This window comes from Natrix helvetica (assembly GCF_964273705.1).
Source record: "Natrix helvetica genome assembly, chromosome: 16".
In the NCBI taxonomy this organism is placed as follows: domain Eukaryota; kingdom Metazoa; phylum Chordata; class Lepidosauria; order Squamata; family Natricidae; genus Natrix; species Natrix helvetica.
The window spans coordinates 8026953-8041985 of record NC_138563.1 but is presented as its reverse complement, the minus strand read 5'-3'; the positions used below and the strand labels follow the sequence as shown (position 1 = coordinate 8041985).

Below are 15033 nucleotides of genomic sequence, written 5' to 3'. Positions count from 1 at the left end.
TGTCCAGTCTCTTCTTTAAAACCTCCAGTGATGAAGGGCCCAAGATTTTTGGTCCCAGTTCCGCTGGTTAATTGTTCTCACTCTTAGGAAGTTCCTCCTTAATTCCAGGTTGAATCTCTCTTTGATTAGTTTCCAACCATTGTTTCCTGTCCTGCCCTCTGGTGCTCTGGAGAATAATTTAACACCCCCCCTCTTCCTTGTGGCAGCCCCTCAAATACTGGAACTCTGTTATCATGTCCTCCCCTAGTCCTCCTTTTCTCTAGAGTAGCCATACCCAAATCCTGCAACCGTTCCTCATACGTTTTAGTCTCCAGGCCTTGGATCATCTCAGTTGCTCTTCTCTGCACTTTTTCCAAAGTCTCAACCTCTTTTTTGCAACCTGGGGACCAAATCTGGATGCAGCATTCCAGGTGTGGCCTTACTAAGGATAATAATGGCTCTTGTTTTTGCCAAGGCCAACCTCATCTGCAGCTGCCATGGTGTTGCAGAAAATCAAGAAGGAAAGGGGCCCCGAGAGGCTGTCCAGCCTGACCCAGTAAGTTCACTCTTAATGTCCAAATCTCACTTTACGTCCTACTTTAATGGTACACCTGGGCCGCCTTAGCCAACGTGTTACCCCCATTTTTCCATTTAAACCTCAGTATGTTCTTTATGGTTTTCAGATCAGAATCCTGCCTCTCTTCCATGAAACCGGACCATGGTTTGTTTGAACCCAGCCATTTGCCTTTGCAATCCATGGTTTACAGCTGTCTGGTTGGAGTGGATTAATACAGTGAAATGTGGTTAGGCTGGAAAGTCCTGCTAATAAAGTGATGGAGCCAATTACTGTAGCTAGTTGAGATTAATTGAGAAACCCACATCTTAGCATGAGGTGCCAAGCGGATATTTCAGCCAGCAGGAATAACGTTCTCGTTGTGCAGAATATCTTTTTTTCCACATCCTATTGTCCTTGATTTTTACACCACATTACAAAAAAGATGTGGAGACTCTAGAAAAGAGTGCAGAGAAGAGCAACCAAGATGATTAGGAGACTGGAGAGCAAAACATACGATGAACGGTTGCAGGAATTGGGTATGTCTAGTTTAATGGAAAGAAGGACTCTATTTTTCTACTTGCGTTTTTTACGTCCTTTCGAACTGCTAGGTTGCCAGAAGCTGGGACAAGTCACAGGAGCTCACTCCGTTACGTGGCGTTAGGGATTCAAACTGCCACACTGGCAACCTTTCTGATCGCTCAGTGTCCTAGCCACTGAGCCACCACGTCCCTGTAAAGAGAATAACTGAATCATAAAACATCGGTAATTTATCCACCATCCAGTCCGAGCTGAAGAAGCTACTTGGATGAGAAGGGAAAGGTCTTTGAAAAACAAACCAACCAAAAAATCCAGTTGCCTCTTGAACTAAAAGCACCTTTGGGATGGCACTGATGATGTTCTCTAGTTGGGCGATGAAACGTCTTGAAGAAGCCTAGCAAGCTCAGAGAGCACCAAGGATCCTGATGGAGACACTCCACCTCCCAGCTGGTCACTCACCAAGCAACGGCAAAAAAACCCTCAATTTTCTGACCCTCTTGTAAATGCCACCAGTTTGGAGGGCATTTGGGTCAATTTCTTGGATCCTCTTTCCATCCGGAGAATTCTTCAGGCTCCAGAAACCCACTTGGGCCCTGAAAAGATAGCTGGGTCTGCCAGACGCATCACACAACGGCAGAGTTTCCAGAGGTTTGGAACAGAACCAAATTGCTTCCCCCTTCAGCATCTGGCAGCTGTTGCAGTTCCAAGCAAGAAGAATTAACCAGAGGTTGTGAGGGCTCCATTACTGGAGGCTTTGAAGGAGAGATTAGAATGGAATGGAATTAAGAATAGAATAGAAATAAGAATAGAATAAAATAGAATAGAATGGAATGGAATTAAGAATAGAATAGAAAATATGGAATAGAGTGGAATGGAATGGAATAGAATATAATAGAAATAAGAATAGAACAATAGAATATAATAGAAATAAGAATAGAATAGAATAGAATAGAATGAAATGGAATGGAATTAAGAATAGAATAGAATAGAAATAAGAATAGAATGGAATGGAATGGAATTAAGAACAGAATAGAATAGAAAATATAGAATAGAATAGAATAGAATAGGATCAGCATAGTCACTGCTTGCATTGGTTGGGGAGAATAGAATAGAATAGAATGGAATGAAATTAAGAATAGACTAGAACAAAAAATAAGAATAGAGTAGAATAGAAATAATAATAGAATGGAATGGAATGGAATTAAGAATAGAATAGAAATAATAATAGAATAGAATAGTAAAAATGGAACAGAATGGAATAGAATAGAATAGGAAATTAGAATAGAATGGAATGGAACAGAATAGAATAGAAATAAAATAGTAAATATGGAACAGAATAGATTAGGAATGGAATGGAATGGAATAGAATAGAATAGGAGAAGCATAGAATAGGAGCAGAATAGAATTCTTTAATGGCCAAGTGGGATTGGACACACAAGGAATTTGTCTTTGATGCATAAGCTCTCGGTGTGCACTCCCCCCCCCCCCCCCGACAGCTCCCTCCTCCTGAGCTCTGGGCTGCTGGGGGCCAGCAATATGTACCCACCTCACAGTTCTAAGGTTGCTGAAGGATGGTGCCTTCAATTTCACCTCGGGCAGGATCACACACCTGATGCAGGTAGGGGGAAATCACAGGGGTTTGGCCTGAACCAATCATTGTGAACTTTTTAATTTAAGTACGCCTTAGGTAATGTTTATCATTCCAATATTTCTCACTTGGACAATATTTGATGTTAAAATATTTTGATTAACGCAATATTTGAAGTTGTCAATGGCCTTTTCCACTTCTGTAATTTGTGCCTGAAACTTGGCAAGGATTGTAAGACTCCTCCAATTTCCCATCAGTCACGGTCATAAAGCAGGTCAGGTGGGGGTAAATCATAGCAAGCGGCGTGTACTTACTATTAAATACTTCTTAGGCAATATTTATCATTCCAATGTGTTATTCGGGCAATATTGGATGATAAAATACCTTGATAACAATATTTGAAGTTGCCAATGGCTCTTTTCTTTCCTAATACCGTGATTCGTGCCCGGAACTTGGAAAGGATTCTATGTATGCCATGACTTGGCTCAAGATGCTGTAGGAAACTCATTCTGGCTCTCGGTGCTGCCATTTTCTGCCAAAATGACGCACAAAATGGATCTTCTTTTTATGAAGGAAGGTTCCCCCCACCCTTCTCTGGAGAAAGACACACAGTGACCCAAGCTCTAATAGCAAATCCACAATAAGGGGGATATTGAATTGCTTTTACTGACTTTTCAAGACCAGATTCGATTAAGATTAGATTTATTTAGGACATGCCTATTCCTCTACTGCAGGGAGTCCTGGAGCCTTTATGTACGGCAGGAGAGAGAGTGGAACACCTTCCATAGGTGCTGTCTCCGACGTATCCTTGGCATCACCTGGCATGGCAAAGTTCCAAAGAGAGCAGTCTTGGAACATGCTGGAATGTCTAGCATCTCCACAGTATTGGAAGAGCGACGTCTACGCTGGCTTGGGCATGTCGTGAGAATGGCCGATGGTCGGATTCCTCTACGGAGAATTAGTGCAGGGAAAGCGCCCCAGAGGGGGACCACAGCTGCCTTGCAGGGATATCTGCAAGAGGGACCTAAAGGCCTTGGGAATGGACATGAAGAGCTGGGAAACCTTGACCTCTGATAGTTCAGCTTGGAGGCTAAAGACACAGCATGGCCTTCTCCAATTCGGAGAGATGCTTGCCGAGGCAAAGAGGCCGTCCCGGAACCAACGAAATCTGGGCGCTGGGCAGGAGACAGAATGCATCTGCCCTCCGTGCGGAAGGGATCGCCACTCCCCAATTGGGCTTTTTAGCCACACCAGATGCTGCGTTAAGACCTCTTTCCAGAGCACGATCCCATCGTCCTTTGAGACGGAAAGAGGCCAATATGCCTATTTCACAAGTGTTAACCCAGAAGTGGCAAAAATCCACCCAATTCACCAGGGATGTTTTCAGAAACTCAAGTCCTCCTTCTTCCATCACAGGCTGTTTCACATTTCATGGTTTCATGTTCCACCGGCTATTTCACGTTTAACCAAAGCTTCCTAATACCACCACCCCACACACACCATTTTGGCGATGGGGGACAAGATTGTTGTCCCCAATTCGGGTCTGAGGCTGGTGCCGAAGCCAATGATGGACGCCAGAAACGAGGTGCAGGTTGTCTGATTGCTTTTTATTGGAGAACTCCAAGGAAAAGTCTTCATGGTCAATAAGGCCAAGAACCCAGAACAAAGGATTAAGTGAGTTTTATACATTTTCACTAAAGGAGAAGGTGGGACAAGGTGAGATAACAAGAAAAAACATCTAGTAAACATTTTAGTAACAATTCTACAATTTGTTCTATTGGTCCATAGCTGTTCCATTCCTAAACCTTGGCTAATGAATGCCCCAGGAGTTATCTAATAGACATTTCATTTGCTGCAGGCTTTCTCTATTTCTAACTGTCTAATTCTTGTTACTTTTATCAACTTTCTAACTACCCATAAGCATTCTTTCTTCTTTCTTCTTGGCAGACAGACCCTTCCCCAATTACAGTCTTCCTGATTTACTTTCAAGTGTGTGCCATGACCTTGCTTTATTTTAGCAGCCAGCCCATCAATAATATCAGGCAATAATATCTACAGGGACTTTGCCAGAATAGAGCTGGAAGGGAACTTGGAGGTCTTCTAGTCCAACCCCCCTGCTCACTACTGTGAATTAGTGTAAGCACTACCATGGACTATTAGATGTGTTACGTTGGATTGTTGTAAAATGTAAACCATGCAGAATCAGAGGTGAGTTGATCCTGATTCGTCCCAGTTCAGCCAAACCGGTAGTGGGGGCAGTGGGAGGCTCCGCTCACCCGTCCGGACGCGTCTGCCCATGCGCAGAAGTGTTGCCCATGAGCGGGCAGGCGAGCACGAGCGAACCGGTAGTGAATTGGCTAGCAACTAACCAGGGTGCAGGATGGTTAGTCTAATCTCAGTTAAGGCAGCAAACGAGGCGGAATGGGGTTAAGGGCTGGGCGTGTTGGCAATATCAGAGTTGGATCAGCAGGTCATATGAACGCAGCTCTTATCTCCCCATTATTGACATTGATCAAATGTGAATTATTTGACCATCATGATTTGCCCAGAGATCAAATAATTCACATTTGATCCCTGGGCAAATCTTGATGGGCAAATAAGAGGCAGATAACAATATGCAAACATTCCCAGGCTTCGCTGCCCTCCCTGGACTATATCTGTGCCCACCGTGCCAGGTTGGTTCAGTGCGACTGTCGGGGTTGACTGCTTGCTCCACTTGTGCCCTTGCCAGTCTCTCTCTCTCCTCTCTCACCAGCCTCATGGCTCGCTCCCAGATGCCTTGCCCTCCCTTCCTCCTCTGCTCCCTCCTGCTGCTGCCCTCGATGCTGCTGGCGGAGGTGGGAGTACCTGGGGGCCTTTTCCCCGCGGACGTCACAAGTGAGGGGGTGAAGGAAGCCGCCGCCTTTGCCGTGCAGCAATACAACGAGGGCAGCCAAAACGCCAACTATTTCAAGGAGCTGAGAATTGTGAAGGCAATGTCCCAGGTATGTGTGTCCCTGACACAATCCGGGTAGGTGGGCAGCCTCAGTGGGTCGGTGGGGTCCTTCATAGGCCCTGAGGTTGATTCTTTCCTTGAAGACATTTCATTACCAAGCTAGATAACGTCATCAATGCCCTGGTTTTGGGAAAGGGCTCTGGAAACGATGGAGGGGATAATGGAGGGTGGGGGCTGGAGGAGGTTTAGGGGTAGGGGTTGCAGGGATGGACTCTAATGCAGAGATCTTCAAACTGTGGACTTCAACTCCCGGGATTCTCCAGCCAGCAGGGAGTTGAAGTCCACAAGTCTTAAAGTTGCCAAGTTTGGGGACCTCTGCTCTAAAGTGTCTTGAGAAAACTGTAAACTGTCTGTTTGGTAACAGAATATTTCCTGCCAAACTGATCTTCTTGCTCTCAAACTACCTTACTTCCCCGAAAATAAGACAGGGTCTTCTTTTCTTTTGACCCCCGAAATAAGCACTTGGCCTTATTTTTGGGGAGGTCTTATTCTTTTTGAGGTGCAGGAGGCGGCGAGCGTGGTCACCTCATGGCTGCTGCTGTCTTCCAATATTTTCAGGGAAGTCTTATTTTCGGGAAAACAGGGTATATAATCCTTCTAAGGTTGCAACTGATGACATTCAGCACAGTTCATAAGGTATGTATCCTTCTTACTTTTGCTGTAATTACCTAATTCTCGTGGTACCTATTTTTAAAATCCAGGTGGTTTCAGGCTTCAAATACTATCTTACGGTGGACGTGGGGAAAACCGTGTGTGAAAAGAGCAGTGGGCCAATGCCCTTCAGCGAGATCCAGAAATGTGAGCTGGCGCCACGTGATGAGCAAGAGGTGAGATTAGATGCCAAAATGCTGGTTCTATTTTTGCAGCTGGATTGAGGAAGTCTGCCTCGTCTCAGCTTAGCAACCACTTCTCTAAACCAAGTTTTAATGCTTACCACGGATGATTTCTATTCATTTGTTGTTGTGAGGTGCAAAGTCGTGTCCGATTCATTGCAACCACATGGACCACGTTCCTCCAGGCCTTCCTCTCATCTACCATCACCCGGAGTGCATTGGAGCTCAGGCCGACTTCTTTGGTGACTCCATCCAGCCACTCCTTCTCTGCTGTCCCCTTCTTCTTCTTTTGCCCTCCATCCTTCCCAGCATGAGGCTCTTCTCCAGGGAGTCCTTCTTCCTTCTCCTTAGGTGGCCAAAGTCTTTGAGTCTCCTCTTCAGGATCTGGCCTTCTAAAGAGCAGTCAGGGTTGATCTCCTCTAGGACTGACCGGTTGGATGGCCTTGCAGTCCAAGGGACTCACAGGAGTCTTCTCCAGCACCAGAGTTCAAAGGCCTCCATTCTTTGGTGCTCAGCCTTCCTTATGGTCCAATAATTCGTTCGTTCGTTAGTTTGTTTCAGTGAGTGTGAAAATCTGTCTGTGAATCCCAGAGACTGTGTGCCCAGAGTCTTTCCTTGCACAGCCCCTCATTTGGGAAAATATTGACATGGCAGCTCTCCAAGCTAGAAAAGGTCTGTGGCCATAAATACTCCTTTGAAAGACTGTTTACCAGGCCTTGGCTGACGGTGAATGAGAGGAATTCCCATTCGTTTAATAAAAGGGGTTTTGTCGGGACCAGGACTCTCTCTGCCTCCTGCTTTTTGGGTCAGAATGGACAGCATTTTTGTCAGCACATTCAATTTGTTTCCAAGATTTTTAACGAAACCTACTTTAAGCACTGACTCTCTGGGTTTTTCTCTTTTGTTCCCTTCCAGAAACTGACCTGCAACTTTCAGGTCTGGTCCCGTCCTTGGGTGAAGGAGATGCGGGTGGTAGGCTCGAGCTGTTTCTAATGTGGATGACTGAGGTGGACCTCACGGGCCGAGAACAACGTGGGCAAATCCTTCTGAACGTGGGTCCAGCTGCCAAGAAACCCCTTGGGTGCAGCCTGGCTTCTTCCAATCAAGATCCCATGGATGGCCATTTGCAAATCACGAATGAAATGGGTTCATTGAAGTCCAAATTCACCTTTTCTGAGTTTCTGGAATTGTTCCATGACATACATGGGGTCCCTTTGTCTCACTCCTCAATTCCGTCCTCTTTTCTATCCTCTTCGGGAAGACGAATCAAGATTTTGTTAATTCGGTTACTCTTAATAAAGCTATCATCATGTATTTCCAGGCGTGTATTCCTTTCTTCTCTAAATCCCATCCAGCCTTCCTATTTTCACACCCACAGCATGATGACATTATGGCTTTTTCAAGAAAACAGGAGTGCAGAGAAGAGCAACAAAGAGGATTAGGGGACTGGAGACTAAAACATATGAAGAACGGTTGCAGGAACTGGGTATGTCTAGTTTAATGAAAAGAAGGACCAGGGGAGACAGGATAGCAGTCTTCCAGTATCTCAGGGGTTGCCCCAAAGAAGAGGGAGTCAAGCTATTCTCCAAAGCACCTGAGGGAAGGACAAGAAGCAATGGGTGGAAACTAATCAAAGAGAGAAGCAACTTAGAACTAAGGAGGAATATCCTGACAGTGAGAACAATTAACCAGTGGAACAGCTTGCCTCCAGAAGTTATGAATGCTCCAACACTGGAAGTTTTAAAGAAGATGTTGAATAACCATTTGTCTGAAGTGGTGTAGGCTTTCCTGCCTAAGCAGGGGGTTGGACTAGAAGACCTCCAAGGTCCCTTCCAACTCTGTTATTTTATATTTTATATTCTAAAACCTCTCACTAGAAAGACTTTGCTTTGTCCAGCTGGGGGAAATAGAGGTCTTCCATGGGCTTTTGCTTTGCTCTTCCATATGTCATGGCCTCATCTCTCCTATTCAAGCATCATAAGCTGGCAGCCTGACATTAGCAACTGGGGAGGGGAAGATTGGACTCTAAGGAAGAAGGGGAGGATGGGAGCCCAGCTGAGGCTTGTGAGAAGTTCCAGCCAGCCAAGTTAAACTATCGATATGCAGAACTGGGAACCGACCACCTGTTTCCTAAACAATATACCAGGGGTGTCCAAACTTGGGAACTTTAAGACTTGTGGACTTCAACTCCCAGAATTCCCCAGCCAGCTATGCTGGCTGGGGAATTCTGGGAGTTGAAGTCCACAAGTCTTAAAATTCCCAAGTTTGGACACCCCTGCAATATACAAACACCTGATTGGACATTTGCAGATAACTGGGGATGGCCGGGAGGGAAAAGGGAACTGTCATTTTACTAACGTAACAAACTGAATGATTCTCTTAACAACGGTGGCTAGAAAGGTCTTAACATGGGGCAAACTCAACACGTTTCACTTAGCAATACAAATTTTGGGCTCAATTGTGGTCGTAACGCGAGGACTACATGTATATTTCTGTTTCTTTTCACATTGAAGTCCCCCTGAGCTGCTGCTAAAGTGAACTTTTGCACAAAAAATGCACAATTTTGGCTGTTCAGAAGCAGCAATTCCTGCAAAAGCAGATTTCTCTCTCTTTGAATCCAAAGTGGAAGATGGATCTCATATTTTTTAGCTCTCTTATTTACTTACAGATGGGGGGGGGGCGATGAGTAAACACATTGCTATTCCTCAAAAGGAAGCTTTGTAAAATAAAATAAAAAGTTGCATGGACGGAAATTGGACAAAACATCATTTTGTTTTGTGATTTCCATTAAATTGTACCCAACTTCTGCTAAAATTTGCCTTAGCGATTTGAGAACATTAACTACCTCAAAAATTTGGCAACCATGGGTCATCTCAAATTACTGGGAACAAACATTTACTGATATATTCCTTCAGTTTCGATGAATAGCTAGGGCTTCAAGGAAAAATTACACATATTGCCTAACATTTAGCCCTCGATCTTGTTTCATCATATTCTCAATTGCTCTTCATAGGCTCTGGAAAGGGTGTAGAGATTCATCACTTTGTTTTGTTGACACTGGTGTGAACAATGAATGAATTTTCATCTCTACTGGTGTTAAGTTTATGGTGTTACACATACACTTCATTTTGTATCCTCTCCTCTCCAAATTGTGTCACCATGAGCAAGAATTTTACAATAAAGCCAATTCTCTTTCATTTATTCTACTGACTTGTTGAGCTAGGCGGGCTTGATACCTTGGTCGCACTACTGTTTTGTGTGTGTGTGTGTGTGTGTGTGTTTTAAAGATCAGGTATAGGACGGAAAGACTACCATCTTAACTGAACTTCTTACCAAATGTAAGCGCAACTCCTGGACTTGAGTCTTTCAGACCTTCTTTAACAACAAATTAGCAAATAAGTCAGGAATTCATACATCTTGTTTAGTCTGTTTGGCTCAGGATACAATACATCCCCTTAACAAATAAAACGAATAGATTTTGTCTTTTGTAATGCAAACAAACCCACATTTGCAATGTCCCCGCAAAAGAAGACATATTTGTAAAACAATCTTCATGTTTTGTCTGTAATATTTGTATAATTTACAGCTGCGTTTCGGTAACGATCCTACCATCCAACAACCTCAGCCTACAAAGCATCTTCAATTTTTACAATGTTGTGCTTTAAATTGTGTGCAATGCATTCCTTCAAACCTTTTATTCTGCCTGTATAGCAAAAAAATGCAGAAGGACTCCAGAAACTTGGTATAGAGCCCAAAACACCATAGGCAGGAACAGGTTAAAAAATAATAATACATGTGATTTTTTTTTAAATATATCACACAATAAAGCATTATACAAATTCCCAAATACTGTAAACTAAAAATAAAATAAAAAACACTCCCCCAATATTTTTCTGTTTCTTCTCAGTAGATACATATGTATTTCTTGTTAGAATATACATTTCTCGTTAGAGGAAACAGCTATCTTTCCAATGGGGGTCTCTAACATTTTCTTTTAGGGACAGAAATTGGCACCGTTGTCTACGAGAGTTCCACCCGACAGAAGAAGTGCTCAGTATTTAGACTGTGGGAGGGGATTGAAAAGAAAACCTGCACCATTTTTAAGAGTTCTGAATAGCATTCGGCGACTTTGACATTCAGAAAATACTTGGTCCATTTTTCGTTGGAGAGCAGGTGCTGGAACTCTTCTTCATCTCTGGAAGCTTCCACAAATTCTTTCAGGTGGTTGAACTGGATGAAGCACTTCGTACTGTCGATTTCCAGACCCTTTGCACGTAAGTACGATATACAGGCTTCCACGTCACTCCAGCTGGGCGTGTCACTCAGGGCCATCCAGGCGAAGCAGGAAAACTCTTGCAGAGACGCCATCCACATCTCCAGGTAGTCTATGCAATGACTGTAGAGGCAACGCACGGCCTCGGAGAAGGCATCGCACCCGGCCTCCAGGCCCTCCTTGCGCTTGTCGGCAAGCATCCCCTTCACCGTCAGGGACATGAAGTTCTGGGCTCGTCGGTCAAGTAGGATGGTGTGCACCGAGTCCAGCGTCTTCATCACTTCCACCAGGGAGTTGTTTTCCCGCTCCATCTCCTCGATGTGCAAATGGAAGGCGTTCATCAGGGAGTGCATGTGCCAAAGGTAGAGCTCGCCAAACTCGTGCTCAAAGAAGCTCTTGAGCACGGCGGGCGGGTTGCTCTGGCCCAAGAAGAAGGCCTTCAGGGCCGAATGCATCTGGAGCAACTTCGTGATGCCAGGGAACAAGGAGAGCCAGCGGGTCCTGCTGTGGGAGAGCAGCCGCTTGTATTCCACCTCCACAAAGTCGCAGTACTCTCGCAGGGGCTCCGTCCGCACCGCGTAGATGTGGAAGTACTGGTAGATCTTGAGGATGATGTTCTCAACGTCCACCTCGAGGGCGTCTGCCCCGTGGTGGATGCAGTTGTGCAAAACGTGGGCAGGGCAGCGCACCCCGATCAACGTCTCTCTCTGGAGGGATTTCTTCAGCCGGGCGAACACGGCCCTCGCCTCCTCCTCTTGCCCAAGTTCACCAAACATGGTGTTGCAGTTGTCGCCCGCGAACGCCACGCACTTCTGAAGCAACCTGTGTTTCTTAAGAGCTTTGACAAGGGAGTCGGAAAGATCCGCCTCGGTGGGAGTTTCCTGGAGTTCCAGGAGTTTGGTCTTCAAGCCGCCGTTCCTGTAGTCATAATATTGGATGAGTACCGGGACCATTTTCAGGGCCCTGTGGCTGCTGTCATCTATAGCCACCCCGCAGAAAGGGATGCCGTATTCCTCCAGGGCCTTCAGGTCAATCATGTCTATGTGTGGAGCAAGCATACAATGTTGAATCCCCTCTCTTTGGCTTTGGACGTTGGGAAATGTTTGCGCTAGCTCTGCCTCAGAAAACAACTTTCTCAGAAAGTCCGAATTGTCGCCCGCCAATTTGTCCGCGTCGCGATTCATGACGGCGCGGAGGGCTAACTTGCTGTCGCTTGCCGTAACGGCATCCTCCGTTTCGCTGTCCGGATCCACAAAGAAGTCTGTTTTTGCACACCAATTGTCCCGCCGTATCGCTTTGTTGCGCTTGTACGCTTTGAGTGCTTTCTTGTGTTTGTCAGAGGACATGTGATACTCCAGATCCCCGGGTCCTTTGTGTGCGACGGACACAAACGTGCCAGGTTTGCAAACCAAGCACTCCGCTTCATAGTCATCTCTACCTTTGCGAAAATCGGGATAATTGCGCCTCGTTTTCTCGGTAAACAGGCATTTTCTTTTGGACATGGTTTTATCTTCAGGATGTGCCTGGGAATCCTGCAGGAAACAAAGCGCAGAGACAGGTTCGAGCTTGGAAGGAACGCAATATTGAATCGTTAGAAGACATAGGTCTTCTAATCCAACCGCCCACCTGATTGTCCAGTCTTTATTTTTAAAAACCTCCAGTGATGGAGCATTCACAATTGTTGAGGATTACCTGTACAATACATTTCACTAGGTCACTGTAAGAATGGGCACAAGGAGTGAGGCCGTGGCCTACAGATGGCGCTCTCGTCTCACAATCGGGAGGTAGACCATCTACCACTGCATTATAGAGTATTTTAACTTACTGCACCTGTGTATGGTTTGCCAATTGCACAGCGGCAGATAGGACAGCGCTCCGGAGGGTCAACGTCATGGCCCAGAGGACCATGGGTTGCCCTCTCACCTCCTTGGAAGAGATTCAGAGCTCCTGCTGCCTTGAGAAAGTTCAAAACATTCTTGAAGATCCATCTCCTCCTGGCCATCCTTTTTTTTTAAACTATTACCCTCTGGCAGCCGGTACAGGACAATAAAAACAACGGCAAATTGGCTGAAATACAGCTTCTATCCCAGTAACTATACTGAATTCTACTGTATAGTGCAATATTAATGCAATTTCAGGGGTTTTTAATTCAATTGTATAGAATGTGAAGGAGGCGTGATTGTGTTTTATTTTTATAGTTATACTGTACACTGAAGAGGGCATTTAATTTTGTTGTACGAGGTGCAATGCCTGGACTACTGTAATGCTCTCTACATGGGGCTCCCCTTGAGGTGCACCCGGAGACTGCAGTTGGTCCAGAATGCAGCCGCGCGGGTAATTATGGGGAGATCGAGGTTCTCCCATATAACACCTCTCCTGCGCGAGCTGCACTGGCTTCCTGTGGCCTACTGGGTGCGCTTCAAGGTGTTAGTCACCATCTTCAAAGCGCTCCATGGCACAGGGCCTAGTTATCTGCGGGATCGTGTCCTGCCCCATACATCCCTGCGACCCATTCGCTCACACAGAGAGGGACTCCTCCGGGTGCCGTCCTCCAGAGTGTCAGAGGGCGGTGCCCAGGAGTAGGGCCTTCTCTGTGGTGGGCCCTACCCTTTGGAATGACCTCCCCCCAGACATTAGGACAACAACCGACCTCCGCTCCTTCCGTATGAAACTGAAGACCTACCTGTTTCGACTAGCCGGCCTGGCATAACTCTACAGCTTTTCCACCCCTTGGTCATTTTTTAACTGTTAATTTTAGTTTTTAAATTTTTAATGCTATTGGGGTTTTAACTTTTTCTAAGCACTGTAATTTATTTATTTATTTTTACCTCCTCTATATGATACTGTTTTGATTGTTGCTTTTGTACGTCGCCCCGAGTCCCTGTGGGGAGAGGGGGCGACTAATAAGTTCAAATAAATAAATAAATAATAATAAATAAATAAATGACAATAAAGTAAACTAACTAACTAACTAAAAAAATTTGGTTCTTAAGCGAGACATTTGTTCATTGAGTTTTGCCCCGTTTTACGACCTCTCTTGCCACAGTTGGCTACGGGTGGAGTTCTCACAATCAGGAGGCTGTGAGTTCCAATCCTAGGAAGAGGCAGATATTTCTCTCTCTCTGGGCACACTGAGGATATATCTGCTGAACAAAACTCCACATTGGCGACAGGAAAGGCACCCGGCCATTAAAACACTCTGCTCATTCAGTTGCCCAGATGCCACACAGATGCAAGGGATTATTACGGGAACGTTAAATGAAGAAGACAGTAAGAACTAGCACATGCATTCTCAAAAGTTTGCTCCTTTTAACCTTGGTTGCAAACCATCCAGTAATAAATAAATAGTCGTATTCTAAAAGCCCAGCCATTCATTCATTCATTCATTCATTCATTCATTCTCTCTCTCTCTCTCTCTCTCTCTCCCTCCCTCTCTCTCTCTCTCTCTCTGGCTCTGCACAATCGAGGGCACCCAAAAAAGCTTTTGCTGAGTTCAGGGGTATCCAAACTTGGGAACTTTTAAGCCGGTGGGGGAATTCTGGGAGTTGAAGTCCACAAGTCTTAAAGTTCCCAAGTTTGGACACCCCTGGCTTAGTTTATGGTTCAGGTTGTTTTATGAACCCAGCTTGGCGGATTGAATAAAAGGCTAGTTTAAAAACAAAAAAAGAGCCTTTATCTTTGTTTCTTGGAGGTCTGTTTGCATAAACCCGGCTGGGGTCATCAAGTGACAGCGGAGCTTTACTTGGTGGATTCCCCCTGCAGAAAAAGGGGCAATTCAGCCACTGGGTTTCACGTGTTGTGCGAATGCAGGCCAGTCCGGGGAAGCGTGGGCTCATTAAACGAGTTCAACGTACCTTTTAGGACACCGATCCTCCCGGGAACCTGCAAAAGCCGAGCGGAAAGGCGGGCTGCTCAGCTGCTCATTGGCAACCGGAGCATCTTTTTTCCCCTTTTGGGTCTCCAACCTGGGCCACTTTACGGTTTGTTGGACTTCAACTCCCAGAATCCCTGAGCCTTGTTGGAGACGGGGCTTCCTATGGCCACCTGCGGGCCGAGGAATTCTGGGAGTTGAAGTCCAACAAGCCGTACAGTCGCCGAGCGGCTTTTCCAAATCCCCGCCCCGGAAGCTGCCTGGAATTCAAGGAGGGAGGGCCCAGACTAGCGCATGCGCGCTGGCCGGCATCGGCTCCTAGTTTTTGCGCTGAATGGATGATGTCAATATATTGAAGGGGGGAGCAGAGCAAACCAAAGGGGCCCGCCCGGATTGATTCT

At 45.6% G+C, this 15033-nt stretch overlaps 3 protein-coding genes across 4 annotated transcripts in view; 1 reads left to right on the top strand and 2 right to left on the bottom strand.

Moving 5' to 3' along the window:
* Positions 1 to 15033, bottom strand: part of LOC309400166 (uncharacterized protein) — a 189538-nt gene that overhangs the window by 145853 nt on the left and 28652 nt on the right. The window lies entirely within an intron of this gene.
* LOC309400194 (cystatin-like) lies at positions 5352 to 7802 on the top strand. Its single transcript, XM_081968584.1, has 3 exons — positions 5352 to 5644; positions 6357 to 6482; positions 7404 to 7802. The coding sequence occupies exons 1-3, from the start codon at positions 5420 to 5422 to the stop codon at positions 7479 to 7481; spliced, it is 429 nt and encodes a 142-aa protein (XP_081824710.1). The 5' UTR covers positions 5352 to 5419; the 3' UTR covers positions 7482 to 7802.
* Positions 10509 to 14757, bottom strand: LOC309400104 (uncharacterized protein; the record flags this gene model as incomplete). Of its 2 annotated transcripts, none has more annotated exons than XM_081968425.1 (2): positions 14616 to 14757; positions 10509 to 12293 (listed from the first exon to the last, which is right to left on the bottom strand). In XM_081968425.1, exon 2 carries the CDS (start codon positions 12261 to 12263, stop codon positions 10509 to 10511), a length of 1755 nt encoding a protein of 584 aa, XP_081824551.1. In that variant the 5' UTR covers positions 12264 to 12293; positions 14616 to 14757. The 2 variants fall into 2 exon arrangements, with proteins under 2 accessions (XP_081824551.1, XP_081824552.1); XM_081968426.1 differs by lacking the exon at positions 14616 to 14757 and adding an exon at positions 14504 to 14611.